Genomic DNA, 23,861 nt, shown 5'->3' on the forward strand with positions numbered 1-23,861 from the left:
CCAGGGTTGGGCTTTTGCCAGAAAAGTGCCAGAGAGGAGGTGGTGTGTTTCTAAGAAAGTGACCACAGAGTGGAGGCCCATGGGCTTTTAACTGGATAACATGCCATGCCGATTCAGGGCCTCTGGGAAGCAGACACCGAGATGGAGTTAGGAGTGCAAAAGATTTATTGGGTGGGAGGAAGTTAACACCTGTGAAAGAAATGGCCAGTCCCTATCCCTAGCACTCCCATTATGTGCAGTCAGGGGGCAGAGTCCACGTTCAGCTCAAACCCCATGGCAGCCAGCGCCCAGGAATCTCCTCTTGCATTCCACTGGGCTGAGCAGTTAGGGGCTTTCAGTCTGTGATGGGCAAATGATGCTGGTGCAGTCAGTGTGGGGAACCCGTCTCTCCGCCACGTTTCAGTCCTGGTCTGAGACCTCCTAACTCTTGTGGAAAATAGGGAGAAACAACGCTTCTCTTCCTGTCCATTTTACAATGGAGTGGTCTCTTGGGTGATGTGACAGAAGTATGGGTGCAGGCTGTTTAGGAGTCATCTAAACAGCATTGGGCTAGAACAGGAAAATTATCTTCATGGTTGGTGCCAGTCAGACACAGAATCAGCTTCAAAACACAAGAAAGCCTGGAACAAGGCACCCATGGGAGCTAACTAGGAAACTGCAATGAATTAGGCAAAGAACATTTTCCAAGTCAGGTTTGCATTGCCGAATGACCACCAAGGATGACCACTGAAAGCACCAACTAGCATACTGGAGTACCCAGCTAGCACTCATGAAATTAAAACTCCACTGATTTCAGGAAATCTGTGTCCTGTTGCATCTTGCTCAATATTATACATGCGTTTTGGACAAACAAGTATTTCTACTCCCCCTAAACTTTAAATATCAACAGAATCTAATGACAATTTTATTGCTGTCCAGTCCCCATCCTGTGAGGTATTTACTGCAAGTAGCTACCAGAGCCTCAAAGGATTTGACTGAGCCACACTACTGTGCACATCACTGCTAGGCTAGCTGGTGTTGGGGACTGGGTCCCTGGTTGCTTCCGAGAGGGTCCCAGGGCTGGTGAGACTTCTGCTCCATGAGGGAGGCCTTGGGAACGGATATAGAGGCAGGGGAAGGTGCTGATGGGCACTGGAGCAGCTTCCTTGACCACACCTCAAAATAGGGAAAGCAGCTCTGCAGGTGGGAAAGGCCTCAGTGAAGGGGATGCATGGGAGGGGGGCTTGGGAGGAGGGGATTGCAGGCCAACAACAGCCCCTTGGGGAGCTACATTCTCCCAGGAGTTTCCTCAGGCAAACATGACAGAGTCTGGAGGACGCAGTAAGAGCCAGTCCGTCTTTACTGTAGTGAGTGCAGGATACAAATAGTTTACAACCTCTAGCATTTTTTTAACCATCTGATAAAAAGTTCACTATAATATTTATTGTATAATGAAGAAAAAACAACACATTCAGGGAAAAGTTGATATTAACTTATTTTTCTTAAAAGGTTCATCTCAAGGATGGCAACAAAGTCCAGCTTGTGCCGCCAAACGGTTTTACATGATTAAACCGTGTACAGCTTCTTGTGTGAACTGTTGACTACAAACATTTACCAAATACATAAATCTCTTTTAAAAAAGCCATTTTAAATATAGCAAAGCAGTGTCTTCTTGCACAGCAAAGTGAAGAAAGTTTCTACAGAGAAATAAAAGTTTTACATTTGTAAAATCTTTTTCACATTCTAATCATCTAGCTTCTTATGATCCAATGCCAGGAGTTTTCAGGTTCCTTATTTACTATGTATTTCTTGTGCGCGTGATGGTTAGTACAGAAATTATGTTAATGTATTATCAGTTGTCCTTAAAGCTAAAGGAAATGGTAAAACATAGACTGTTCCTTTAGAACAAACCCCTGATTTAGTCTATAACACAATGAACATAATTAGGGCTCAAAAGATGGAGTTTTGATTGGGACCATTTTTAAACACACACTGGGGACTCTCACTCTCAACATGAAGCCAGGTGGAGTACTGAAGGAAGCACAGCTGTTGGAAACTGTACTTTAACAGTGCAATACATTCTAAACTGGGTTTCTTTGTTGTTGTTTTTAGTGATAAAATATGTCACCCGAAGGGATAACATTTCCTTGCAATGGTGTCTTACACAAAACACACGAATCTAAAAGGGTAAGAAACGCAGAATCTAAAGTAACACCATTAGTGAATTCCCCGCTGTAAATCGGTTTCTACCGAGCTGTGCATGTGCATGTGTCCGTGCATGGTGCGGGGGTGAGGGATGTCTGTCAAGTTCACTGGGCACACGGGAGAAGGGTTAACAGTCAAATATTCAGTTCCTGAAAACAGAATAAATTGTTACTTGGTCAGTGTAATTTTAATACAAACTCCGAGCCTTGTATAATATCATTTTAGAAAACAGCAGTTGTACTGATTATAAACCTGCATAGAAAGACTATTGAGATACAGTCAGAAAAGCCATCTCATAAGGCACACAAGAAAATAGACAGTAAATGTGAATGTCTTAACTCCTATTCCAATGTACAGCAGAAGTTCATGAACATGCATAAATAATAACAAAAGGATCACTTAGCACTTTCAAAGCTATAAATGGTTTACAAAGTGGTAAGGATTATCTTGGAAAATTCAGTGTTGGGAGACTGTCTTGTTTCAATCAGGTATGATCTTATGAAGAAATGTGCCTGTAAGTAGTTCAGTAAAATAAGAACATTTTAAAGAAAAGTAATCCTTTCTGAAAAAGAGCGAAATGTCTCTGCTGATGGGGAGGGAGCACACTATCCTCCCTAAAATTTGGCCTCTATCAAAATTTACTACCCAAATTTCTGTTACAATTTCCATCTTGTGACCTGTGAATGCCACAGGTTTATCCTGTCACCTATGTGCCAATCAGGAAAATTTGGCTGATAGTTTGTCACAAACAGCATAGGAGGAAAATGTCAAAAGGAACATAATATAAGGGGAAAAACAAAATGCAAATACAAATGTAGGTAGCTGCTCAATATGAAATTGAAAACAAAGTAGCAGCGATTTTTACACCCTCATTTTGAATTTCTCAGGAACAGGAGTATTTAAAAATCTATAATGAAAGATATACATGACTTTGAATTTCTGTTCATGGCACAAGCCCAATAAGCTGATGAACTTGCTATTACCAATTAGTCATCGTCTTGTATTAAGGCCTGTTCAAAATCCCAGTCGAGGGCCGCACTAACTTCAGTGAGGAAGGCAAGAATCGTGACCAGGATCTGCACCATATGAAAACTTCTCCCCCGCACCGGAGCATCATCTCAGTGCACGTGACAGTTCACAACGGTAGTGCACTGCAACCAGCTGGATCATTCTATTTTCAGAGGGTCAAAGGGAAAAAAGTTCCTTCCCCCAAATGGTTTTCCCTAATCATTTACCACTTATTAAACCTCTGTGCTCATCTAATATTTTGCCATTTTTCCTAAAATTAATAAACCAGGTCAGCTTTTTCTACTATATTTTTTTCTCACAAAAGGCAAGTTTTAAATAATGCCTTATGAAATCTGTTACAACACATTTTATATTTATGCAGGATGAACTTAATACCAATTTTTTTTGCCACTTTGCTATTTATGTACATATGTAAAATATATAATGATGCCCAACCCATACAGCACAAAGATTACAAAGTAACAACACATTCACCACCAGTGGGGGGAGAAACCCCTTGATACAATCCTCTGAAAAAACTGGGCTAGTAATTAAAATCCAAAGTACAGTATATTTAACAAAATAGTAAATATTAAACAGTGAATACTCTACTGAATAAAGACCTCGCCTTTTTCCCCCAAATTGGCGGCAATCCACAAAAATATACTTTTTAATTCGGTGACCATACAATACATAGGTACTTACATCAAAGGTGATAGTATATTTAAGATGCTATATACACAAAAAGTTTGGCTCAACTTTTAATTTACATATAGAATAATAAGTGTTCATGGCTTTTTTTTTCCAAGGATCTGCTTGCAAGATATTTTTGTTTTTCCCCATCTTAAAATAAAACTACAAAGTTAAAACAAGAAGATAAAGCTATTCTCTAAACAAAAAACAAAACAAAAAAAAGTTACAACATACAGCTTTGGCTTATATAAATAATTCATAGCAGAATGTGTTCAAAAGTAGTGAATATAATTTTATATATAGTCATCAATTCTTAAGGGTGTTTTCTTTCATATAAAATATACATGAGCTAAAATCAGTTTCTTTAATTTTTAAGATATGAATGTAAAAAGGAACTTCTGACATATTCCAATTATAACATAATATATTAATTTCATTTTGTTAATGCTCTATATTTCTAGGCTAGTATTTCTGAATATTTCATGCATGTTCTCTACTCTCTTTCATTTTTGTTAGCTAAAGATCACTTCTTTGACTGATACGTTTTTGCACGTGCAAAACAGTTATGTGTGGGACTTGTTTTTTGTTTTTTTTTAAAATATTAACAGCCCTTTCCCATGCACCCCCTTTGCAATAGAAACCCATGCCAGGTTGGGTAATTAATATAAATGACACTTTATGTACAGTATTGCTTTCTTGGTTCCTGCTTTTCTACTGCTCTGTTCTACAAAGCATTTTTTCTTAAGTAACTACAGTCACCGCACAGTTAAATAAAACAAGTAGGGGCCCTCTAGGTTTCTGCAAGCTAGTGTGGGATAATTATATATGGGTACATATTTCTCTGCAAAAACTGGTTATTTTATGAAACGAGTAGTCCAAGGAAGTGCCAGACTAGACCTCTGCCTACAGAGTGCTTCGTTTGCCATGGGACGGACACCTGCAGCTCGATGAGGAGTTTGCAGGTGAAGTGCCTGATTCTGTGTATGCAACACACACACCCACACATACACACACACTCACACCCACATACATATATATGAAAAGGGATATATATGTATGTATGTACATATAAATAGATTAAACACGTGTCCTTATTTACCAATTTAGATATGTAGGGCAGTTCACTGCAGCAACGCAAAGTACACCTATTGGCCCTGGAAGCCTTAGGTCACCCAGGCGTCCATCCTCATCCGCTTTACGGAAGGGCTTTCTCTGTCTTCAGTGTTTGGGGGCCGGCCAAGCACAATTGGAGAGTGGAAGTCACCCCGTGGATCCTCACGGTCACTGCCATCATAGGAGCTGCTAGAGCTGCTCAGACTGTCCACAGGGGAACGCCCCATCTCCTGCCGGGGCTGGGACTGGGGCTGGGGCTGTGGGGGTTGTGGCTGCTGCTGCTGTTGCTGGAAGCCTGATGGGGTCATTCGATCCCGGGGAGGTGAGATTGGTTCTGACTTAATGTTGATGTTTTGGTTGGTATTAATGGATAAATTAGAACCCTGAGATAACTGCCCTCCAGCACTGCAGGGAAAAAAAAAAAGAGAGCTGTTAGATGGTTTGTGAGTGCATCTGCAAGATCAGAATAATATGACGGACGCCGCCTGGCTGAGAATGGCTGAGGGTCTGAAATACTGTCAGAATTCTCAATGTTGGGTTTGGCTGCTTTCTTCAGTGTTTGACATAAAAAGAAATCACATCTCCCAAGGAGGAAGTAAACTGAACCGCTGAGCCCTTCAGTTCCTGGTCCTACTACCTCCAACAACCTCTATATAGTTGTGTGGCCAAAGTGTCCAAAACAGCACCAGTGCCTCTTGCTATGCAAAGACCACCTGGCAACTTGGCTTATGGACACTGCTGTCTCTCTCTCCTTGGTGATTTCTCTGCTCTGGGCTCTAGCGGGGCCAGTACCTCATCTATTCTCACAACTTCAAGAAGGAAGTCCTGTCATCCTTCTATTCCAGATGAGGAAACAGTCTCAGAAAGGCTAAGTCACTTGCTCAGAGTAGGACAGTAGGAAGTGACAGGTTTCCCCCAGGGTTATTTTTAGAGTGTACAGTCAGCCCTTAAGGCCCAATACCTGTGTGGGCAAAGAAATTTCCCCAAGCTTCTCCATAACAGAAGTAAGTTCCAAGCAGACCACGAATAACCTGCACGATTCTGTTATTTCTGAGTATAGCAGGGAGAGGGTTTGCTGTGCAACGGCTCTCTTGGGACTTTCAGGGCAGGAGATGAGACTGCCCCTCAGTCCCATGGAGGCCAGCTGGGTCTACTGTGCTGCCCCCTCATCTGGGACACTCTGCTCCATGGGCTAATCACTCCTTTTCCTTCCTGTCCAGGGATATCTAGTCTCACCTGGGCACTGCTGTGACTCCTTCTCACTTACATCCCCACACCCTGCCTGTGATTAGGAATGTTCTCATGGCGAGTCCTTCTTGGTGAGTTGCATGTACTGGCCTGGGATCAACCACATGGATTCACACATAAATTACCCCTTCCCCACGGCTAATCCCCCACAATCATGGGAAAAAGCAAAAGGCAGAGCTTATTTTCCTGTTCTCCTTGTTCACAGATGTTCACCAACCAAACAAGGGAGGGTGGAAGGTGGGCCTGGATACCTTTAAGCTGCCTTTCTTCACACAGTGGAGTCAGAGACAGATATTAGAAGGGAGGGATGGGAGTAGAGGGTAGAGAGGTAGAAGGGGGGTACATATGGGTGGCATCTGGACCTTGGTACCCCTTAAACTACTAATTAGGACTCTTTATCTTAGCATGTCCATATTAGAGAAGTCTTGCTCCCTGAAACCCCTGCAAAGAATGCTTACATTGTTCAGTATCCAACCTTTTTGTCTAGAGCTATGTACAGAAAATCTTTTTTTCTCCACTCACCATGTCCAACTAAAAAAGAATCATTGCAGGATTTTTCACATGAAAATCATCAGAGCTAAAGACTATAACAGATAGGAAAGAGAGTGTTGCAGGACTGGGAGTAAAGATTTGGGGAATCACTTCTAGTTACTCACATGAGGGAGCCGAGAGCTGCTTGTCCTAAATGGTGCTGCTGCCAGGCTGACACCTGTCCCAGAGACAGCATTCCTGGGGAGCTGAAGCCTTGCAGGGCTGACAGGTCCGCGCTGGTCAGGGAGTAATCTAGGACCAGGAAGACAGGGTTGCTCAAGCGTGTAATAAAGGATGAAAAGTACTAGTGTTATCCTAAAAAGGACCATGTAAAATCTATTTTCAAACAGTATTTTTAAACTACTTCCTAGGTTTAACACAAACGACATACTGAAGGGGCTAAAAACTCACCCCAAATTTTCTTTTGAGAGGCTTAAATATTAGCTATATTCAGTTGTCTGAAACTTAAATAGAACAAATCTCGGGGTTTTTTGTTTTGTAGAATCTATAAATAACTTTATTGAAACTGAACTTTATTGAAACTGAACAAAGTCTTCCTAGAACGGGGCCACCTCCCCAAGCCATTTCCCGTACTCTGAAGGACACAGCTTACAGAGTAAAGAACTTAAAAAAAAAATCACCTCCATGTAAAAATCAGACTGCCCCAACCACATCATGGGTTAGACTATTTACTAACCTTCAACAGTTAAGTATTCCTTTTATGGCTGTTCCCTCCTTTTGTCCCTACCCAGAGCACAAAGGGTAGGGGCTCCAGTACTTTATCCCTGACTTATCCTGAAGGTGTGGGGATACTGTAGGGGGAGGACTGGAGGACTGGAGGACTGGAGGATGCTCCAGAGCTACTGACATCAGCCCTGGTGCTGTTCCTTACCACAGGGCGGTGGATGGTGCCCTCACAAAGGTGAGGATGAGATAGATTAGGTAGGATGGGGCAACTCCCCACAGGCAAAGGCATCCAAGCCCTTCTTGATCCCTGCCTGACCCCTCTCAACTGTGGGGCCAATGCAACATCTGAGTCAGAGTAGGGAGGGATCAGCTCAGCCTGGGTGGAGAGAGAAGCCTCCCACAACCAGTCCCGGCGCAAATCTTAGTTTTGTACTAAATGTTTACATTTTTGTGAGTTTTGTACTAAATCTCACAAAAAGCTGAGATACTTTTTTAGAGTTGTAAACAGAAATAATAAAAAAGACACCAATTCAAATACGTTCCTATACCACTGTCATTTTAAATAAGCCCACCCCTGCCCTTCAAACAGACACTCCAGCTCATTCGGATCAGCAAGTCTTATATTCCTGAAGTGCAGGGGGAACAGGAAAGACACAGACGCTCCTCAGGGAGTGTAAACCTTAGTGACAAGGACATTAAATATATTATTACACCAATAATTAATTGCATTAAAGTACTGGGCTGCCACAGCTACTCAACTGCATGTAAAATAATCTCAAGTTTTATGAAAAGCTTTATGTGCAACAGGAGTATACTATAGCTAATTTCATACAAATATTTCAATCATAATCACTTTGACCAAGACTTGGGACATTAGTTCTCATTCACACATAGAGTTATTTTCAGTTCATCATTAGCACTTGTCTTTTCTACTTAGATGTAAAGAGAGGTGGCAAAAACTCTTCTACTTTTAACTTCTTTCCCTTGTCTCTAGAGAGGTGTTCAAAGAAGCTGACCTGCCTAGTGAACTGGCGTTTTAAAAAAGCAATCAAGTTGAAATAGCATAGCTGGATTACCACAGTACTCAAGATTCTGTTCTGACTCTGTACCTTTCTCACTCCAGATATTCCAAAATCACCTCATCCATTCCCATGGAGGTTGGGGTGGGGGCCCACCACACTGATGCCTCCCACCTTGCCCCTTCCAGGCCACGTTTCTGTTTTGACTTGTACTGTCCACTTGACAGTTCCATTTGGAAGTTTCTCCAAACACTTCAAATCTGATATGTCCCAAACTGGACTCATCTTTCCTCCAAACCAGCACCGTTCTTCTACATACTCCCTAACTTAGGAAATGGAACCAACATTTGCCCAGGAGCTCATGCCAAAAGCCTGTGAATGTTATCCCTGATAGTTCGTTCTTACACCCATTACCAACCTCCAAGTCTGATCAATTCTATCTCCTGTCTCTCAACCCGACCCATCCTTCACCATCACTGCTGCCACCCCTCTAATCCAGGCCATGAGGATCCACTGCTGGACCACCCTGATAGCTTCTAATATGGTTTACTTGCATTTACTTTTACCCAAATGCACACTGAAGCCAAAGTGATCTTTTTAAAATGACAAATATGATCACGACACTCTTCTTAAAACCTTTATAGGCTTTCTAATGCTCCTAAAACAAAGTCAAAATTCCTCAACATGGCCTATAAATCCCTTCTTACCTCTAATCTCAACTCTCACCACCATGCCCCACCCTTGTGCCTCCAGCTATACTGGCTTTCTTTCAGCTCCTAAACATGGCCATGTCCTTTCTGTCTCCTAACTTCTGTATACAGTATTCCCTCTGCCTGGAATACTCCCCCTACTTTGCCTAGCTAAGTCATACCCTCTCCCCATCCCCCCCACTGGCTTCAGGCCCAAGCTTAAGTGTAGCCCATAACATAACTGTCTGCCCTAAGTCCCACTGTCAATGGCACACTCTTATATGGTACCTGCTACACCATGTTTGAAGCTGGGATTGATCTTATTGATGGGCATGAGGAAGTATCTGCAGAATTCCTTAGTGTGGCCAGTTTCACTTTTTGAAATATTGTTCATATATGCATTCCTTTATTGACTGTCTGGCATATGTGGAAAAGGGTAGGTAATATACTAAAGACAGATGAACACGGACTTGCTACAAGAGTTGAAAAAAAGTCATACAGATAAGCAAGTCAAAGGTAACATGGTAAAATTAAAATAGAATAGGTGGTTGCATGACTGGTTCTGTGGTAGAATGCTACCTTCCACGTGGGAGACCCAGGTTTGATTCCAGGGCCATGCACTGCTCCCACCCCCCAAAAGAAAGAACAGGAACAGTGAGAAGGACAGTGAAGATAAAGGCAGTCAAAAGAAGGAATGAGATTAAAGTTTAGCAAATCATGGTATGGAAAAAAAACAATTCCATGTTTTTAACAGTGCTACATACATAATGCAGCAGTTTTGAGAATTTATACTACAGATACACTTGTACATGTAAAATAGTGTGTGCACAAATTTAATTCAGGTCATCCCTATTAATAGCAATGGAAATCTCCATCAGTATAAGACTGATTAACTAAAGTATTGCATACCCAAATGGACAGAAATGCCACTATAGCATAATGAGAAGAAAAAATTTCAAGATGTATGATGTGAAGTGAAAAAATAATTTAAATAATTTGTAGATCAGTGTGTGATCTAAAAATATATCTCATGTAAAAAGGGGAAAATTAAAATATGCATTTGTCTTGTAAATTGGTAGTCATCTCAAAGTATATATATATATAAGAGGCTAACTAACAATGCTTATCTCAGTGTTTATATGGTATTGATTTTGGGGGTCAGGGAACTAGATTTTTGAGATGAATGGTGGGAGAAGATTTTTTATTGTATGACAAAAAAATTCCACTTATATGGAAAAATTCAACTATATGAGAGAGAAATGTTAAATTCCTATATACCAATTTCAAGTTTCTACAGTAATCAACCAATATTTCATCACAGTCTCTAGTTCATTTCTTTCTATCCCAGAGTAGATTATTTTGAGGCAAAGCTCAGACATCTTACAATTTTACATATAAATATAAATATTTTTTAATATAAGTACAATACCATTGTTCTGACTTTATTTTCATATGTTTTGGTCATTCCTTCCAGACTAATAAAAAAGAGATTCCTTCTAATCCAATGGCATTCCCAAAAATAAGTATCACAGAATTTTTGAGCAGATTGGAAAATCTGTAATGAAATACTCAGTAAACTAATCTCATTTCTACACCCAGTTCCAGCCCATCTTCTCAGCCAATACTCCTTTGAACATTCTAGCCTACAGAGAACATCCTTTCTTCCACCTGCTCAAGTCTCAGAGTGTAAACCAGTCACTCAGTCAACTGCCTGTCCATGGTTACGAACTTAGGGATCTCCTGTCTCCTTAGCTAGACTCAGGAGAAAAGCTATGTCCCTAGCCAAGGGTCTTACACAGAGCAGGTAATTCATGCACTGAAATAGAATTTCCTATGAATACAGAATCCCTGACTATATTCTGGAATCCTGCTCTGTGTAAGGTATAAATAACGGGCTTCAATTCACAGAGCCTAGGCTAGTCTGCTGTTAGTGGACTTGAGTGGTTTTGCTTTTGTTTCATTTTGAAAAATGAAAAAGTTTGCTTTTCCTTATATTTTTCACTCAAAACAAAACCTTTAAAAAGTGTTTCTGTTCTAAAAGAACTACTCAAGGGTGGGCAACGGTGGCTCAGTGGCAGAGTTCTCGTCTGCCATATTGGAGACCAGGGTTCGATTCCAAGTGCCTGCCCATGCAAAGAAAAAAAAAATGACCTGTTAAAAGACCTACTTGAAATTAAAACAGCAATCAAACATAGCTATCACCCTGTACCCCTCAGGTAACTCCAAATAGCAGTTGGAGTAGCACCGTGTACAACACCAACCCTGAAGTCTAGAATTTCATGCTCCTTATCATAGTCAACTTATAAGAATTATAAAAACAGATTCCCTGCATTGCAGTCTCTGAATAACTGGGAATGTATAATTTAAGAATTTCCTTCTTCCCTTGAAGCATCAGGTTTGGTTGGCTGATGAGAAAGTGAAACCATAGGTGCTTTCTGCTGCAACTTAGAACGGCAAAATTAAATGAAACTTACTGTGTTCCAGGATTCTCCATACAGCACACTTGGCTAAAAGCACTGCACAATTCTTAAACTTTCCTACTATACCATCGAATTAGGGCATTTTAAGATGAAATGTCTAAATAAACATGAATGAATGAAAGGTTCTCTCGTGAAACATGGCTGGCTTTGTAGAGAAATGGTAAAGGTGCTTGTTTGCCCCTTGGGCACAAATGACTCAAACGAAACTACTAATTACAAAGAGGAAAACAGTATGCTCAACACAGCTATGCATCAGCCACATCTCTGAGTCCTGAGGTCCAACAGGATTCACGTTCTCTCTCAACATAGTTAACATAGGAAAAAGAAAAACACCTCCTTTCAAAGCTTGGAAGAATGAGATTTCACATAATGAGAGACTGCTTAAAACCACCTAGCAAGAGGCGAATTTACTTTCCTTGGTTTGACGCATGCCACAATTTTGATAACAGCTACTTGTGTCTTTGTCCAGAAAGTTCAAAAGAAAAAACTTGTTTAAGTCCTTCTACTATCAATGTATTTTTCCATAAGTTTTTCAAGACTAGGGTGTGTTTTCAATTATATCCAAATGTGAATCTAAAAGTCTGGTAATAATTTATTCCAATCAATATACTTGAAAAAAAAATCACAAAAGCATACGTTGATGACAAAACAGAAATAAATAACCCAAAAGGCAATGTTGCAGGCTCACCAGTGTTATAGGCAGTAGGCACTGCTGAGTACACGAGTCCCTGTGGAGGCAAGCTTGGGGTGGCCACAGACACAACTGGGGTAGCAAGAGGTTGAGTGGCTTGAGAACTGCTTATCCTTTGGGTATTCTGTGAGAGATTAGAAAAAAGAAAAAGTGTTATCATGCAGGTATTTTTATGTTTTGACTGAATACTTAAAAAAACATTCAATTTAAAAGTGATATTTTTCACAGTTCTATAAGGTGAATGTCGTATTTCAAGAAACAGTGATGATGTGAAAACCTTAAATAACATTTAATTAAGCAATAACTAAATATTTAATTTTAGGGGGCACTTATTTACATTAATGTAATTATTTGCTCTTTTTCATACATTTACTGAATGTCTTAAATATACCCCTAAAATTGAAACACATGATGAGTGACAATGCTTTCATGTGTTAGAAGAAATGGAGGACTTGATACCACTGCAAATATTGCCAGGTTACCCACAATAAATTATGAGGTTTTAAATACTCAATGATAGTCAAAGGTCATTTGTATATTTAAGGATTATGTAACATTTATATGGTTTTAGTCCTGGCTTATTGGAATGGCAGCTTATATTCTGATTTCTTACATTCCTTCCCACCAATTCTGCCCCTGATATATTTTTCTACAGCAGATCCACACATGCATTCCTTTACAGTCTCTTGACCCTTCTCAAAGGAAAGGAGTACAGGAACTTTTGAATAAACTGCTTTTGAGAATAGGTCTGTGAATGGAGCAATGTTAAATACTTGCTGACTGACTGGATCCTACATGGTATTCTATCTGTATGTGGAGTGAATTTTAAAAGTCAGCTATTAAATAATCAAGTTAGTTTAAGATAGTCATTGTTCTCTATGTACAGCAAGTGGTGGGCTAGAAGCAGTTTCTTGCCACACTGGCTCTCAAGGTCACATTTTCCAAAACTGAGCACTGGAGGAACAGAACTGCATGTAGTTAGTGAATAAGTGTCCAAGAAGGCCAAAGTACAATTTCAGGATTACTTTCTCGTAAATGAAGAAATTACAGTTTGACACTAACTTCTGGGGTGCCCTTAAGACTTTTTATAGAAGTTTGAAAGTAATTTGGTTTTCTCTGAAACCATTTTCAGAAGGGCCTATCAATCAGACAAAGGCCTTTGGTTAGATCTAGATACCTATAAAAAAGACCATTTGAATGAGAATCCAAATCACTACCTCTTTTAAGTTTGCATTTGCTACCTGCTGTAAGTTAGGTGATGCTAGAAAGAATATGGTATGCAGAAACCATGCCTGGGCTTTTTGTCCCAGATTCACCACTTCCTAAGCACTGAGAAAATAGTTTAGTTCCCTAAGCCTCTTCACCTGGAAAGTGGGAAAAGCAGTGATCCCTGTTCTGCCTGTCACCAGTAATCCTGTGGGGATCGAATGAGCTAAACAGTTGGAAGTGCTTTGTTAACTGAAGTACTATATAAATGGAGGGCAGCATCCTTAAAATTACTATCCCAAGAAACCCTCTCAAGATTTCTATGTAACAGGCAGAAAAAAAGAACAAATATTATTTATTCCTTCTGCTCTAAAGCTATTTCACTAGAGCTGTCATGAAGAAAATGCAAGGCTAGTAAAAGAATCACTGTGGCCTGGCAGTCATCAGAAGGGTTTTAGTGCAGGCTCCAGGACGTCAGTCTGACCTTCCTCACTTTATATGGAAACCATCCATTTTCAGAACTCAAACTAAACTGAACAGCTTCTAAATTCTAACAGATTGTGTTTCTGGTTATGTTTTGGCTCTGACACATAAAGCTCTACAATTTACTGATTAAATTTTATAGATTGACTTATTTTAACTGAAGCTTTAAAGAATATAGACAGCTGTTAACAGTTTTAGTCATGTATCTTTCTTAGTTACAAATATTTATTTTTATGATTCCTAGATTTTATAAAATCCTCATAGACTTAGAAATTTACCTCTGAGATTTTATAATTGAGGGAGTATGTATGTTAAGGAACGTGGAAAGTCAATACCACGTGAAAAAACAGAGCATGAGATGGTCTGACCTGGAATCTACCCATGCCATGGCTTCATCTCCATGGCAGTGTCCTGGTGGGGCCTTAGAGACAGGGGTACAGTGAGACACCAAAAGACTGGTTCTACCCATCAAAGTTCCTTATCTCAGTGGCACTGGGCTTTTTACATGAGTAACTTTGAGAAACCACTAGAGGGCAGCGTACTGCTAGATAATAGACAAGGAAACATTCTCAACTTAAGCTTCAATAATGAGGTCTACAGTGATAGGAATATTTGAGTTTTAATTATAACCTTACATTTGCTAATCATTAATATACCAAGTAAGGAATTCTTCCAAAAGATATTCCAATTCTACCTATATTATAATCCAACACCACATTGACACCAAACTAGTATATTTCAGTTAACCAATACAAAAATTACAATCAAAACTGTGAGAGCAATCATGAAGCTAAATAAAGGATAATCTCTTATTTTAAAAGACAGAGCATAGACAACCTTATTTGAAAATAAAATAAATTGTGCAAAACACACCAGCATGCACAAACACAAATGTAAATAAAGTCAACAGATGCCTTTTCCCCCATGCTTTCATGCCACTTAAACCCTTGTCCATGCTAAAAACAACTTTAAGTTTTCATTCCCTTCAAATGAAAGTCATCCAGCTAGGGCTGGCTTTAATTCACATGATTACTTCTGTAAGGTTTGGGTTTTAGTTCCCAAAGAAGAAAGAGATCAACTGCAGTTATTTTTAGTCAAATTTATTTTCTAGAGGAAAAAAAACAATAAAAAACATTTCTGTGAAAAAAACGGTAATAGTTGCTTTTAAGAACAGAATCTTTCCTGATAGAAAAAATGTCTGTGCATATTAATTACAGACATTCCTTTTAGTAAAGAGGGAATCCCCTTGTAGTTCAAATCTTCTCAGGCAGGATAAAATAATTCCAACTCTGTGAAAAAGATGACCTCACCAAAAATGATGTAATCTTTTTGAAAGAAAGAGAAATAACACAAGACTGACCGTGTGTTATAATCAGAGGAACTTTGAGGGGTGAAGTCATTTTCTATAAATACTTTAATAATTTGAGGAACTAGGAACTATATAAGGTATTCTGTATCTTTTCTTTAAAAAAAACAACTTTAACAAGTGTCTTTTGCTTCTTTTTTTTATTTTTGGATAGTTTTTTTTTTTTTTGATAGCTTCTGTTTTTAAAGGCTCTAGTCCAATGTTATCTCCAACAAATAAATGGGTCAGATTAAACAATTAAAAACAGAAAATTTGACTCTGTAGTACCAGTAGATTGCTTTATTCACTTGGAAGTAGTTAATTAAAAAACACCAACAAAAATGTGTACAAAGGGCGCATTGGTTAGCTAAAAACATTAAGAGAATTAGTATTTTCCATACTCTTTTAATCCTTTAAGCAGAAATCCATTACACTCACCAACTCCAATTCTTCTTCCTCCGACTGCACTCAGCACACATAAGAAGATAAAAGAGTTACTGATACTGTTGGTACTTGCAAATAAAATATTTATTTAGAAAAACATGCTGTTTGGACACTAGCAATTGTTTGCAACTCTAAAGAGATTATATACACAAGAAACAGAAATACAAATTACTTATTCTCTCTATACTTGTTGATTTCTGAAGACTGGAATGATTCTTTTAAATTCTCAGAGGACAGGATCTAAAGACACCCCTGCTCACCTCTTGGTTTGGTCTTTATGCCTCTCCTAAACAAGGCCATGACAATGAGACAATATTTAAAGAGAGTTCCTAGTTAAAATGCTAGTTTTTATGTGGAACCTTGAGAATACTCTATGTCTAAATCCTCCCGTCCCAACCCGACCTGCTCACACATGTGCCGTTCATCCCCTATTAGATTCTGTACTCCTAGAAGGGCAGAGATTGTTTTGTTTTCCTATTTCCCAAAGTAGTCAGCCCAGTGCTAGGAAACAACAGAAATGCAAACAATTGTGCATAAATGAAACTGTTTTAAATCATACACTTTTATATATGTTTATCATTTGCAAATAGTCATCACAAGAATAAAATGATTTTAGTGGAGAAAAACCATTATAAGAAGAAAATAAAACTGGAGGGGAAACGAACTAGTTGGTAAAAGAAATGAATTAATAAACATATTTGCCCCTTTTCTCCTAAATATTTATCAAACATCTATATGCCAGAAACAATCCATTAATTAGTTTTTCTTACTTTACTTGAATAAATCAAGATTCTTTGCCAACCTGTGAAGAGAGTCTTTATAAGCATCACTAATAAATGAAGCCCCAATCAGGAGGCAGGTTAATCTGAAAATAAATGGTGTAAAAAGGGAGGAAGGCTGATTACTCTGAAAAACAATGATTGGTCTACAGCTGTTATTTCAAATGTTGGTAAAATGCTCTTCAATTGTTGTGTTATAGATATCTTTACTTATCTCCAACTATAAGACACACATCAAAATACTATGAAACACTATGAGCTAAAAAATACATAAATACATATAGTTTTCACTTAACCCTACAGGGATGAGGGTGTAAATAGTTTACATGGCCAATTTTGGAGTTTTCCACAGAGATACTTTAAAAAAAAGATTAGAGAATTTTATTTACAAGTTGCTAAATGCCTAAATGTAGTTTATTATTAAATTTTGCAGTTAACTAATAATTCTTATAAACATACTTCTACAACAGAAATGAAATTTTTTATAGTTAGCAGCAGGTATCTCCCCTCTAGTTCCTGAACAATGAGCCATGTGCACATCCTAGATGCTATCTTCTTGGCTTCTATTCTGAGTATATTTCTTTGTTATGCACGTATGTATGTCTTCATATGTTTTTTACTTTTTATTTTGAAATAATTTTAGACTTAGCCGTTGTAAAGAGAGCTTCTTCACAACCCTCACAACAACAACCATATCGTTAAATAACCATATAGTTAAAGCTGTTAAAAGTAAGAAAGTAACACTGGTGTAATTCCACTAATTTAAACTACAGACCTTTCTTGGATTTCACCAGTCTTTCCATCAACGTCCTTTTCCAGTTCCAGGATGTGGGCCAGGAACCCACAATGTCTTTACCTTCATGTATCTTTAGTGTCATCTGGTCTGCGATAATTCCCCAGTCTTTCCTTGTGTTTCATGATCTTGATATTTTTGAAATTTACTGATCATGACCTTGACACTTTTGAATACTGTCTTACTGAATATCCCTCAATTTGGGTTTGTCATGTTTTCTCATGGTTGGAGAGAGTACAGGGATTTAGAGGTCATATGACTTTCTTAACACCTACAAGCTTTTTTTTTAACAGTTGCAGCATAGGGTAATGCTGACTTTCATAGCTGTAGAACTCTAGTTCTGAGTCTCAGGTGTCACACAGATACCCAAGGTTCCTGGGAATGACCAGGTTATACATCAAGCTATCAGCCTCTCAGAATCTAGAAATAACCATTACAACTCAAGAATAGATGTGACTGTTGTAAGAGCTTACATTCTAGGAACATTTACAATAAGTCTTTCCCTGATAACCTGTGCTCTCAGATTCAATTCTCAAAGTTTACACATTACAGTCAGTCCATATTAGTGAGGCATTATAATATTTGTCTTTTCATTTCTAGCTTATTTCATTCAATATACTGTTTCAAGGTTCATTCACCTCGTTGCATGCATCACAACTTCACTTCTTCTTGCAGCTGTTCAATATTCCATTGTATATATACACCAGTTTACACTTCGGTTCATCAGTTGATGTGCCCTTGGGCCACCTCCACCTACTGAAAATCATGAATACTACTGCCATGAACACCAGTGTGCAAATGTCTGTTTGTATCCTGCTTTCAATTCTTCCAAGTATACACCTAACTATGGGGTTGCAGGATCATGCAGCAACCCTAAACCGAGCCTCCTGTGCAACCACCACACTGCCCTCCAAATGTGCCTGCACCATTCTACTTCCTTACCCACAATGAATAGGTACATCCTTCTCTCCACATTTTCTCCAGCACTAGTATCTTTCTGTTCATTTTAAATTTATTTTTAGTTTTTATTTTTTTGGTATAGGCAGTCTCTGGGAATCGAACCCGGGTCTCTGGCAAGGTAGGCGAAAATTGTGCCACTGGGCCACCGTTACACTGCCCTCTGTTTATTTTTTAAAGTTTTTATTCACACATCATACAATCTATTCTAAGGAAACAATCGATGCTTCGTGGTAAAATCACATAGCTATGCATGCATTCACCACCAAAATCTAAACGAGGACATTTCCATTTTCCCTTTTTATTTATTTTTTTAATCTTTTTTTCTTTTTCATTTTCCTCTTTCTTTGCAGAAGAAATAAAAACGTCCTATTACCTTTTAATATGCACTTCCTTATCCTCTGGTATCTGTGGCTCATCTGTATTTACTCCAAGGAAATCTAATTCCTTTCAGTGGAAAATGGCATTCAGAAATCAAAATCTGGAGAAAGCTGGAGCCTGGCACGGAAGCAAAGAGCCCATGGAAGTGCACAGACAGGAGCTGGGGACTAGGAAGTAAGCCAGGCCGCGTTCCTTGGTGTACTACCTTCATCAGCACAGCTCCATGACTGGCAACTCACCCCACACCTCATGTGCACCTGAATCCCATCACCCACTCCCACTCCCCATGTTCCAGGCACCCCCACCGCACCAGTCCCCAGTGCATGTACCTGCCCCACACCCCAACCCCAAGTGCAACCCGTCTCTGCTGCATCCCTCCCAAGTACTATCTTCCCCTCTTGGTTCCCTGCAGGCTGCTGGCAGGGCATAAAGGCTTTGGGCACTAACATCCATACCCAGGCTACCTCTGACCCCTACCCACAGTGTTTAACAACCTCACCCCACCCCTCTGAGCCCTGCACATCAGTTTACGGCACTCCTAGACCTACACATGTGCACAGGTCCCCGATCACATCATTCAGCTCTGGGAGCCTCAGTTTACAGCAGTCCTAAAACTGTGCATGCACCACAGGCCCCCAGCATACTTCCCAGTCTGAGAAAGTGCTGACCATCGCAGCCATGTCACATCTGCCCCCAATCCATGAAGGCATAAGACCAACCTGCTGCCATAGGTCTACGCATGGGCACAAAGGGCCCCATACCTTAGGCCAGTGCACACTGAGACCAGTGCACCTGCACAGCTACATCCTCCCTGACCGCTGGGCACCCACATTCACAAGCATTAGCATAACATCCCCAACCTGCCCGTATCCTGGCCCTGAAACAAATCACTGCACTGAGTGCCCCGCCCTATGCCCTGATCCCTGCTGTACATCCATCCCGCAAATATAAGACCTTAGACTACTGTAAGAAATCAACTCCCAAAGTAACTCAAGATATTTACATGCCACAAAGACAGCAGAAGATTACTAAGAATATCACAATGAAGACATACAGCCTTGGCTAATGACCAAATTAAAATACCAGAGGAGACACAGACGTTGGAACAACTAATCAAAGATGTTCATACAACTCTACTTATAGCAAATGATATAAATATCAAGAAGACAGTAGAAGAGCATAAAGAGGAATCTGAAAGAATTAATAGAAAATAGTGGAAATCACAGAGATTACAGAGTCTGTCGACCAAATAAAAAACATACTAGAGGCACACAACACCGGATTTGAAGACAGAAGAATGAATAAGTGATATGGAGGACAGGAAAACTGACTTCGAAGACTAAAAACAGTAAATGGCAAAAAAGATGGAAAAAATTGAATTGGATCTCAGAGAAATGATAGACAAGACAAAGCACACAAATATAAGAATCATTGGTGTCCCAGAAGGAGGAGAGAAAAGCAAAGGACTAGGAAGAGTGTTGAGAATGTAACAGAGGAAAACTGACCAATCCTCATAAAGGACAAATACACAAGTTAAAGAAGCCCAATGAACTCCAAACAGAATAAATCAAAATAGGCCTTCTCCATGACACACACTAATCAGTCTGCCAAATGTTGAAGAGAAGCAGAAAATCCTGAAAGTGGCAAGAGAAAAACAATCTACTACATACAAGGGAAACCAAATAAGACCGAGTTCAGACTACTCAACTAGCACCCTGGAGGTGAGAAGGCAGTGGTATGATAAATTCAAGATCCTGAAAAAGAAAGCCTTCCAGCCAAGAATTCTGTACCCAGCCAAACTGTCCTTCAAAACTGAGGGAGGGATTAAAGTTTTCACAGACAAAGAAGTCCTGAAAGAATTTGTCAAGAAGAGACCAGCCCTATGAGAAACACTAAAAGGAGTTCTGCCAGTTGAAAAAAAAAGACAAGAGAAGGAGGTCTGGAGGAGGGCACAGAATTGAAGAGTACCACTAAGGGTAATTTAAACAATACAAAGAGAAAGAGGGAAAAGAATATATAGATCTGACAAAAAAAAAAAAAAAGGTAAGATGGTGGATTCATGAAATGCTTTTTCAGTAATAACACTGAATGTTAATGGACTACACTTACGAATTAAAAGACACAGATTGGCAGGATGGATTAAGAAACATAATCCAGGTATATGCTGCTTACAAGAGACTCATCTTAGACACAAAGATACAAATAGAATGAAAGTGAAAGAATGGAAAAAGATTTTCCAAGCAAGTTGTAACCAAAAGAAAGCAGGAGTAGTTATACTAATATCGGACAAAACAGACTTTAAATGTTAAGACATCATAAGACCACTAATGAAATGGTCAATTCACCAAGAAGATATAATAATCATAAATGCTTATGCTCCTAATCAACGCGCTCCAAAGTACATAAGACAGACAGTGGCAAACTGAAGGGAGTGATAGATGTTTCAACAATAGCAGGAAACTTCAATACACCACTCTCCTCTACAGACAGAACACCAGACAGAAGATCCACAAGGAAAGAGGGAAATTAAATAACATGATAAATATAGGTCACTGCACCCCAAAACACAAGGATATACATTCTTCTCTAATACTGGATATCAATAGTCAAGAGAATGAAAAAGGACCCCTATCTTACACCCTACACAAAAATTATCTCAAAGTGGATTAAACACCTAAATATAAGAACTAGCACCATAGAGCTTCTAAAAGAAAATGGAGGGAAACATCTTCAAGACCTAGTAATAGGAGGTAGCTTCCTAAACTTTACACCCAAAGCACAAGCAAGAAAAGAAACAAATAGATAAATGTGAACTCCTCAAAATCAAATGCTTCTGCACCTCAAAAGACTTTGTCAAAAAGGTGACGAGGCAGCCCACTCAATGGGAGAAAATATTTGGAAATCACATACTGGACAAAGGTTTGATTTCCTGTATATACAAAGAAAGCACACACCTCAACAACAAAAGAACAAACAATCCAATTATAAAATGGGCTAAAGATATGAATAGACATTTTTCTGAAGAGCAAATACAGATGCATCAAAAGTACATGAAGAGATGAGCATTTTTCACTGGCCATAAGGGAAATGCCGATCAAGAGACAATGAGATACCACTTCACACCTAAAAGAATGGCTGCTATTAAACAAACAGGAAACTATAAATGTTGGAGAATATGTGGAGAAACCGGCACACTTATGCCCTGTTGGTGGGAATGAATAATAATGCAGTAACTATGGAAGACTGGCGGTTCCTAAGGAAACTACATATCAAGTTGCCCTATGAATAGCACTACTTGGTATATATCCAGAAGAGCTAACAGCAATGACACAAACAGACATTTGCACACCGATGCTCACAGCAGCATTATTTACAATCGTCAAAAGACGGAAACAAACCAAATGCCCATCAACAAGCAACTGGATCAACAAAATGTTGTGTGTGTGTGTGTGTATATAATGGAATATTTTGCAGCAGTAAGACAAAATGACACCCTGAAGAACATGATAAGATGGATGAGCCTTGAGGACATAATGCTGAGTGAAATTAGCCAGACACAAAAGGATAGATACTGTATCATTCCACTTTTATGACCAGCATAAAGGTATAATCAGAGGCTTATATTACAGAATATAGGGGACTTAGAGATAATAGAAGCTTGAGATGGATGAATCATTAGCTAATGAGGTTGAACTCCAATGTAAGGGAATAGATAGGAATGAAGGTGGTTCTCCAGTGAGTCTGTAAGTAATATTACCATATTGAAGATGAACAAGATTGAAAGGGGTTGTATAGATCTACATGCCTCACTGAGTAACACTAGAAATATGAACTAGTTCTTGCAAGAATTACTTCAAAGATATGATTCTTGTACAAAGAGTGTTTAAGTCCAGGGTACAGGGGGAAACTGCTATTTGCATGCTATGAGCTATGTTCAAAAGGAAACCATCAGCACTACCACAGCAACAGCAGAGGTAAATAATGGGGGGAGGGACAAGAGTTAAGGGGAGGTTTAGAATTTCTATTTGGCGAGGGTGTGTTCATTGGTTTTCTTTCTCTTGTGAACAGTGAAATTATCTAAAATTGAGAATGTTGATGGACTGTGGACTTTGGGCCCTCTACACGATGTCCAATGAATGCAGGTGGCTGAAGGACACACTGATGGAGAACTAGATGGCAAATGATGGTATATTCTTAGGAACAAAGGTTGTGCTGCTACAAAAAGGAATAAAGTCGTGAAGCACGTAACGATATGAATGAACATATGGGACATTTGGTGAGACAAAATAGCCAGAAACAAAAGGACAAGAATGGTATGGTCACATTTAGAAAATGGTTATAAGAAAACAGGGGCCTAGACTGTAAGCTTTTAGAGCAGACACATTAAGTCTGGAGTGGTGATTATTATTTCTGGATTTTGAAAGGCTGTTATGTATATATAACCTGGTATTTAGAGATAAGAACAAAACCAAAGAGGTTGGGGTTAAAGTAATTCCGAACATAGGGATAAGGAAGACAGTGCCTATATTTTAGAACCACATATACTCTTTGAGACCAATAGAAGAAAGGTTTATTTGGTCTGGAACTGAAATTTTCTGTAGTGCATAATCTAATTCAACCTATCTGTACAGCTCATTTGAACAACTGAAACACAGGGAGCCCAGAATAAGAAAGAGGTCCTTTAATCCTGTATAGATTATTGTAATGCCTGGAAACATCCTAAAGTATATTAAGTAGATAATCAAAAAGTATTGTAAAGTCCCCAGAGAGATGGGAGAAAGAATATGTAACTATTAAACCTTACCAACAGGAAATCCCCTGATACTCTGTCAAACTTCAGGGACACCCAAATCAATAGGCCATGCCCTCGATCGTGAGGTTTACTCTTGGGAAGCTTACGTGGGTAGCGGAGAAGCTTAGACTACCTATTGGCATGCCTAAGACTTACTTCTGGAGAGCCTCTTTTGTTGCTCAGATGTGGCCTCACTCTCCCTAAGCCCAACTCTGCAAGTGAAATCATTGCTGTCCCCTCTACATAGGACATGACATGCAGGGGTAAACGTTTCGCTGGCGACATGGGAGAGGACTCTCAGGGATGAATCCGGACCTGGCACTGTGAGATCAACAATT

General features: G+C 39.3%; 1 protein-coding gene across 9 annotated transcripts in view; it reads right to left on the reverse strand.

Annotated features, from left to right (window-relative positions):
* Nucleotides 1-1,449: 1,449 nt before the first annotated feature.
* Nucleotides 1,450-23,861, reverse strand: part of MEF2A (myocyte enhancer factor 2A) — a 187,884-nt gene continuing 165,472 nt past the window's right edge. For 5 of the 9 annotated variants that reach the window (XM_077124054.1, XM_077124051.1, XM_077124053.1 and 2 more), the window contains 4 exons: nt 15,816-15,839; nt 12,341-12,467; nt 6,903-7,029; nt 1,450-5,403 (listed from right to left, as the gene is read on the reverse strand). In XM_077124054.1, the coding sequence (XP_076980169.1) occupies nt 5,049-5,403; nt 6,903-7,029; nt 12,341-12,467; nt 15,816-15,839 (633 nt within the window). In that variant the 3' untranslated portion in view covers nt 1,450-5,048. The remainder of the gene's footprint in view (nt 5,404-6,902; nt 7,030-12,340; nt 12,468-15,815; nt 15,840-23,861) is intronic. The other 4 variants (XM_077124057.1, XM_077124058.1, XM_077124060.1 and 1 more) reach the window with 1 other exon arrangement.

The sequence above is a fragment of the Tamandua tetradactyla genome, chromosome 12, assembly GCF_023851605.1.
Source record: "Tamandua tetradactyla isolate mTamTet1 chromosome 12, mTamTet1.pri, whole genome shotgun sequence".
Lineage (NCBI taxonomy): Eukaryota > Metazoa > Chordata > Mammalia > Pilosa > Myrmecophagidae > Tamandua > Tamandua tetradactyla.